We start from the raw sequence: 8,121 nt of genomic DNA on the forward strand, positions 1-8,121 counted from the left end.
CTTCTCAGGATATAATCAGATAAAGATGGACGAGGCTGACCAAGAGAAGACCTCTTTTATTACTAGTCAAGGTTTGTTTTGTTACAAGGTGATACCTTTCGGTCTAAAGAATGCAGGGGCAACTTATCAAATGTTAGTGAATCATATGTTCCGTTCACAGATAGGACGAAATGTGGAGGTGTATGTGGATGACATGCTTGTGAAAAGTTTAGACGAGGGAAGCCACATGGACGATCTTCAGGAAACCTTTGAAACATTTAGGCAATACAAGATGAAACTGAACCCAAGTAAATGTGCATTCGGAGTATCGTCAGGAAAGTTTCTAGGATTCATGGTTTCACAGAGAGGAATTGAGGCAAATCCGGACAAGATCCAAGCCATATTGAACATGGAACCATCGAAGAACATCAAGGAAGTCCAATCCCTCACTGGACGAGTTGCAGCACTTAACATGTTTGTTTCAAAAGCCACAGACAAGTGTTTGCCCTTTTTCAAAATTCTCAGGAAGGCATTTGAGTGGACAGACGAGTGTGAGAAGGCCTTCCAGGACCTGAAGTACTATCTTACTACGCCTCCATTGTTAAGTCTGTCCGTGCTAGGAGAGGAGCTATATCTCTATTTAGCAGTGTCCCCGCATGTCGTGAGTTCAGCATTGATCAGGGAGGAAGAAAAGGTGCAAAAGCCTGTGTATTACATTAGCCGAGCATTGAGAGGAGCGGAAGGAAGGTACCCACTGATAGAGAAGTTAGCGTTTGCACTGATAACAGCTTCTAGGAAATTAAGGCACTACTTCCAGGTTCATGTCATCAATGTCATGACTGACCACCCACTCAAGAAGGCAATGAACAAACTAGAAGTTGCGGGATGACTAATCCAATGGGTAGTTAAGCTCAGTGAGTTTGACATTCGGTATCAGCCGAGGAATGCAATTAAGGCCCAAGCTCTGACAAATTTCATTGCAGAGTTCACTCTGAGTCATGAGGACCTGGAAGAGAAAGAAAGCAATAAAAAATGGGTTGTCCATGTAGATGGATCATCTATGCTATATGCAGGAGGTATGGGGGTTGTTTTGCCATCACCAAAAGGAGATAAACTGAAGTACAAGGTTCGCTTGCAGTACCAAACAACTAACAATGAAGTGGAGTATGAAGCCCTTCTTAAAGGGTTGGAGTTGGCTAAATCTGTAGAAGCGGGCTCGGTACTTGTCCTGGGAGACTCACAGTTGGTCATAGGCCAAGTAAATGGGACATGTGAAGCCAAGAAAGATAGAATGAAAAGATATTTGAAGAAAGTGGCACGCCTTGTGAAGAAATTCAAAGAAGCTAATTTTGTTTAAAGCCCGAGGGAAGAGAACATAGAAGCAGATACCTTGGCGAAGGAAGCCTTAACTAATGAAGCGATGCGCAAGTTTGATGAAATACAATACATGCCAAGCATAGACCTCCTAGAAATACTGCAGATAGAAGGTGAGGAAAATTGGATGACCCCAATAATATCATATTTGAAGGACGGAAGGCTTCTAGAAGGGAAGAATAAAGCTAGGAAGCTCAGAGTTAAATCAGTTAGATACGTCCTTATGGACGAAGTGCTGTACAAAAGAGGTTTTTCACAACCATACCCGAGGTGCTTAGCCCCAGATGAGGTGAATTACATACTTAGAGAAGTTTATGAAGGAGTGTGTGGTAACCATTCAGGAGCCAGATCACTTGTCCACAAGGTCATCCGTGTAGGGTACTATTGGCCAACCATCCAAGCTGATGCTAAGGCATATGTTAATGTATGTGATCAATGTCAACGTTTCAGTAATATTCCTAGACAACCGTCAAAATACCTTACCCCAATGATGGCCCCTTGGCCTTTTGTACAGTGGGGTTTGGACATCTTAGGCCCCTTTCTAACTAGAACTAGACATATGAAGTTTTTGGTGCTAGGGATAGATTATTTCACTAAATGGGTGGAAGCTGAACCCTTAGTGAAAATCACACAGTAGAATGTCAAAAACTTTGTCTGGAAGAGCAATGTATGCAGATTTGGAGTGCCTAGGGTATTAATGTCTGACAATGGGTGATAGTTTTACAACACACCCTTCAGGAAATTTTGTGAGCAACTGGGAATAAAGAATCACTACTCCTCACCCTCCCACCCACAGGCCAATGGACAAGCAGAAGTGGCAAATCGATCCTTGTTAAAAATTATCAAGACTCGGCTTGAAAGGGCAAAGGGAGTATGGCCGGACGAATTACCTGGTGTTTTGTGGGCTTACAGAACAATGGTGAGGAGTTCCACAGGAGAGACTTCTTTCAAACTGGCCTATAGGAGTGAAGCAGTCATACCTGCAAAAGTGCATATGGTCAGCCATAGGGTGATGAAGTATCAAGATAAGGAAAACAATGAACAGCTTCGTCTTAACCTCGATCTCTTAGACGAGGTAAGAATAGACGCGGAGCAAAGAACGACAAGGTACAAAAATCTCATGGCGAAGTAGCATGATGCCATAGTGAAACCCAGGCGCTTCAGCGTTGGAGATCTCGTCCTTAAAAGGGTTTCTTTGGCCACCAAAAACTCAGCCCATGGGAAGCTGGGACCAAACTGGGAAGGACCTTACAGAGTTATCAACTCCAAGAAATAAGGATCCTACTATTTGGAAGCCTTGGATGGACGAAAGTTAGAGCACCCATGGAATGTTGAACACCTAAGGAGATACTATCAATGAAGGGTGATAATGGACGAGATCCTTTGACGTTTGAAGTAATGTGTTTTCCAGTATTTGCTTATTACTATTTTGTTTTAAGTGTATAAGTATTTTATGTTGCTCATGAACAAAGTTATATTTGTATTTTTAATTTCCTAAAGGCACTAGCTCTTAAGCATGTGCCATGATTGTGGACAAATGATTACATGGCATGGATTTCCTAATATATATATATGGTGTATTTCTAAGTATATGTATGATTGTATGGGAATCCTCAATTTTCTATAGATTCAAAATGATCCACGGAAGGCGAAAAGCCAAAGACGAATAAAACCTTTGGAAGAAACTAGGGGGTATCGTCTAGTAGCTTTCCTTCAACTAAGGATAAAGCAAGAAAAATAAAACCTAAGGTATGTCCGTCGAAGCTCAAGACGAGATAAAACCTATGGTATCTCGTCTAAAACTCAAGACGAGATAAAACCTAAGGTATCTCCGTCTAAAGCTCAAGACAAGATAAAACCTGAGATATATCCGTCCAAGCTCAAGACTAAATAAAGCCTGAGGCATAATCGTCTAAACCATGGATGAAGAATATGCTTGAAGGAACATCACAAGTTCTTGGACGGATCTAAGCAGCTAACCAGTCCAGCACATGGACGAGCATTTGTTGAAATTACTTTCATTAAGGACAAATAAATAATTGCAAGTTTGAACAAATCCTTATGCTGGCCAAAAGATGATGTTCATGGACGAATTAAAGATGGGTTCATTTTTATTCCAGGTTTGCGATGAAAGAACTTCGTCCATAAGTTTAAGCTGAGATAAAATGCTTTCCTAATGGTATGGACGATACTAATAAAGTATGTCTATAAATCCTTAAACATGTTCAAATATGATAGAAATGATGAAAATAAAGTGTTCATTCATTCATTCATAAACTCTAAGGGTAGACGACCACCGTCTAAAAACCCTTAAGAGTAATAGTTCATAAAACTCATCCATAGGTTTGGACGAGGAAATTGTACTTGAATAAATCTCAAAAAAAAAAAAAAAAAAAAAAAAGATAAAAGCCCAAAACATTAGGGCACTTCCAAATAAAAATAAAAACATAAAAATTTTCTGAAGAAGTCACTTTGATGGTTTGGCCTTCGGATCGTCTTGGGTCACCTCGTTGTCAGCATCGTCCTCCACGTTGATGTCCTCAGAGCTCGTCACAAGCAAGGAACTCTCTGTAGCAAGGGGGATCTTGAATGTATCGAAGTTCAAGTCAGGGAATGCGTCCTTGGCATCAGCACGGAAGTCCTCATACCCAGCAGCATAATGGCTGTCTAGATGATTCTTGTATTCGTCAAACTTCTTAAAGGCTGATATGGCTTCCTCACGTGCCTTCTCCAAGGATGAAGGAAACTCTGAGACTTGTCCCTCCAAATAAGCAATGCGAGTATCCTTCTCAACAGCATCAGCTTTAAGTTCCTCAACCTCATCCTTCAACTTCGTTTCTATTTCTTGCAAGCGATTGAGGTCTTCAGTCAACCTGATCACTTCCCCCTTCTTCAACAGAACTTCATTGTTTAGCTCCTTAGCCTTGTCATTCGCCGTCTTTGCCTCCTCAGCAAGTTCCTTAGCTTGGCACGTCGCTGTGTAGAACTTTGACATAGCCTGTGCATGGACGAAGGAAAGTAAGAAAATTTATCTTTGAAAAACTTATTGAAAACACACAAAGACGAGTGAAAATCATACCTTAAAGAGGTCATGGATACCAGAACGTTCAAATTCTTTCACTGACATCTTATAACATTCATTAATCTCATTGTCAGTAACGATTCCTTTGAACGTCCTCCATGCATAGCCCTCGTCCAGCACCAAGTTGGAAGGACGATCAGATGGCTCTGAAATATGAGGCTTGCGAGAAGTCTTGGCTTGAGGGGGAGTAGGATCGGTTGGAACAGGATGAATCACCTGGACGGGCTCCACGTTGGTTGGGGGGTTGTCCAGATTCACTGTTGGAGGTGTAAATTTGGGGACTTTGGGAAGAGATGAAGTCTGGTTGGTTTTTTGTTTTTTGGAGCCTCGACGACTAGGAAGGTCGTCCAGGTCCACAGCACTAGAAATCTTCTTAGACTTTCTCTTCCCAGCCTGGACGGAAGCCTTTTGGACAACTGGATGCATAGGAGCATCCTCGTCCCCACTAGTTACTGTTTTTTCCTTGTTTTCTCTCATTATAATTATTCCTACAATAAAGGAAATCAGTTAAAAAAAAGAGGGAAGGAAATGAAATGAAGTAAAGATGGACGATACTTACTTCTACGTGTAGTTTCTTCGTGGCTTAGGTTCTCAGCAGTAGGTTCTGGATCAAGACCCACGTAGCCAAACTGCTAAAAGTTACTAAATCGTGAAAAGTCCTTCTAGGGAAGGCGCGTACTTGGTCAATTTGCTCTAAGTATGATTTGTCTAAATGTGGACGAACAACAGCTGCAACAATAAAAAGAAAGGTGGTTAGACGATTGAGAGTTGGAAAAAGTGTAAGGAATGAAAGAAATAACATGGAAAGAAAACATACCCTCGGGACGAAGGCGACCTATGGGGTTGGTAAAAGGAGGGAAGGGGGCATTACCCACATCTATTGGGTCCCGAGCCCAATTTTCAGAAATAATAAAAAACTCTTTTTTCCAGAGCCTGTCAAACGAGCTGCGGCCCCTTATTAAGCTATAGTGAGAGCCTCTGGACGAGAACTGGTAAAAACCAGTAGACTTCTTTATTTCTGAGGGCTTATAATAGTAGAGGAACTCGTCCATTGTTATAGGACATTCCCCTTCCAGTGCCTCACGCCATAGCACTTGCATGGCAACTATCGTCTTCCAACCATTAGGGTTAAGCTGGTGAGGACCAATGCCCAACCTATGAAAAAGACCTCTACAAAAAGAATTTAAGGGAAACCTAAGACCAGCTAAGAGATAAGACGAGTATACTCCTAAACCAGAGGAAGGAGAACAACACCACTCTCTTTCCTTGGGTAGACGAGGCTCGAACTCCCTAGGGATTTGATATCTATCTACTAAAGTTTTTAACTTAGGGGCGTCTAAGGTGGACGCTACTTCAGGGGCACAGCTATATATTACATTTTCCTCTTCCTCTTCCTTGTCTTGAAAAGGGCTAGGTGGCGCTCTGGACGAGCTAGCCCTAGCTCCAGAGGCCGTCCTACGTTGCATTTCCTGAAACTCTTCTATGGAAATGCCAGGAACCCCAGACGAATAATGCTCGTCCGAGGAACTACTACTACTAAAACTTGTGCTACCCTCACCACTCTCATAACTCCTAGACGAGACATCCTGATATTCATCTATTTCTCTCTCTAAACTACTAGATGAAGACATAGCTAAAATAAAAATCAAGATGAAAACCTAAAAAGGAAGAGGAAATACCTGACAGAACTAGGACAAGGGCTAGACGAGGATCTTGGACGAGATGGCAGAAGGGAGTTTATGAGAAAGGTAAGGGGTAAGAAAGAGAAAGTGTCTATTTATAGGGCCCAGGAGTAGGGTCAGCGAAGCGACACCATCCATTAGGAGAATGACACGTGGCAATCACTTGAGAAAATGTAATCGACGTAACTAATCACCAAATTAAATCATGACACGTGGCTACACAAAAGGTATTAAATCCCCTAGAATATCCTTGGACGACACCTTGGATAAGGGGGCAACTGATGGGATAGCAAAAATTACCATCTATGGTTCGCCCAGAGGAGTCATCCATGGTCATCAGTTAGCCAAATGGCCAGACCGTCTCTAATTCGTCCAGATGTGTCGTCCCTGAGTATTGATCAATTGAATAAACCTCAGGGAATCAGGTCGGAAGAGTCGTCCATGTGCAAAGCTCATGGACGACCACACAACATCAATATGTATACAGACTCGTCCATGGGCAAAGCACATGGACGACCCTGCGACACTCGATAAAATTCTGGAATTCTGGAGCAGTTAATCAACCCGTGTTCATCTCCAGCAATTTCTCCTAAGTATGTAACTTCCATCAACGGTTACTACTTCTGTAGCCGTTAGGGAAGTTATTTCCGTAATTTCGGACTTCCACGAATCTTGGGGAAGTTACCAAACCAAATAATTGCCCCAAGGTTCCTTATATAAGGGCCGGTCAGAATCAGACACAGGTATAAAAACCATTCTGACATTACTACAATATAGTGAGAATTCCACTGGTGAGGAAGATACTAACTTAGCCATCGGAGGGTCTTAGGCCGGTCCACCCCGATCTCCTCTGACAGCGTGTTCGTTTTTCAGGCCTTTGCTACCGCTTTCAGCCCATTGAAGCCGAGTTGTTCAGCCTACTGATTCTGTTCATCATCATATATATATTTGCATCTTGTTATAACCGTTGCTATTAGTAATCTTGTTTCTGCATTTTATACTCATATATATGTCCTCTTCATGTTTTTCTTTCGGTACTATTTTAAGTCAGTTGGAATCTAGTTTTAATTTCTCCCCCATATTGATTTTTTTTTTTTTTTTTTTTGGGGGATCCTAAACTATTTTTCCCTTAAAGTCCATTGTGTTCACGAGTGCCATTGGTAATTAACTGACTAAATTCTTATATTTTGGAGCCATTTAGACTTTCAAGTTCTCCCGAGAGATTGGTATTTTTGATTCCATCTTTGAGTGTGATGACGCTGAGTTTGTCAAAGTCATGTAAAATTGCCAATGCCAAATGACCTTGTATGGTTATTTGATTTAAGAGATCCAATTACTTTTGACAAATTGTTGCTCTTGAGAGTTTGCTTTTGTGCATTGAAATAGGAATAGAGTGTCTATTTTGATAGCCTCACGAATCTTCTTGTAATATTAATGTTCATTTAGAGAATCTTTCCTCTTGTTTTGTTTGATTAGCAGATAATGTAGATTCCTTTGAAGTTTATAAATAAAAATTTTATCCTATTCTTAAAAAAGTTTATTTTATTTCTTTATTTAATGGAAAAAAAATACAGAGTGATATCAAGTTGATCCGACCCATCAAAGATTGAGTAAGGTCATAAAAATAGTAATCAATTTTAGTTTGACATGTTTCTGTCCATAGTCGGTCAAGCCTGAACTTGCCTAACGCAATCTCTTTTGCCAAGTCTAGAGATATATAATAGAGATTTCTTTTTGATAGAGAGATTTTTTAATTGATGTGATGAGGTTTGGTTGGAAAGTAATCAATGTAGAGTAAACTAAATAGTACAAATGTCAATGAAATTGAACCTTAAAACAATTTATTAAAAATTAACTTAAGATTCATGCCTCTCCTAGACCCTACCAAAAAGTGGGAGTTTCATATATTGGGCATGACTTTTAAAATAAAATAATAATAATAATAACTTGATATATTTGACACTTGATAGAATCCTATCATGTATCAAAACTTTTTTTTTGAAA

The 8,121-nt window shown here is 40.6% G+C and overlaps 1 protein-coding gene across 1 annotated transcript; it reads left to right on the forward strand.

The window, feature by feature from the left end:
- The first annotated feature begins 1,399 nt into the window (after positions 1-1,399).
- LOC136063218 (uncharacterized) lies at positions 1,400-2,485 on the forward strand. Its single transcript, XM_065763259.1, has 2 exons — positions 1,400-1,777; positions 2,072-2,485. Exons 1-2 carry the CDS (start codon positions 1,400-1,402, stop codon positions 2,483-2,485), a joined length of 792 nt encoding a protein of 263 aa, XP_065619331.1.
- The last annotated feature ends 5,636 nt before the right edge of the window (positions 2,486-8,121 follow it).

The sequence above is a fragment of the Quercus suber genome, unplaced genomic scaffold (genome assembly GCF_002906115.3).
Source record: "Quercus suber isolate HL8 unplaced genomic scaffold, Cork oak 2.0 scaffold_500, whole genome shotgun sequence".
NCBI classification, from domain to species: domain Eukaryota; kingdom Viridiplantae; phylum Streptophyta; class Magnoliopsida; order Fagales; family Fagaceae; genus Quercus; species Quercus suber.

Bases quoted from the DNA above. Each gene is read 5' to 3' on its own strand.
- LOC136063218 (XM_065763259.1), top strand. From the start codon at position 1,400: ATGCGCAAGTTTGATGAAATACAATACATGCCAAGCATAGACCTCCTA. The intron at 1,778-2,071 runs GTATGTGATCAA...AATGGGTGATAG, and splicing joins ATGCTAAGGCATATGTTAAT to TTTTACAACACACCCTTCAG.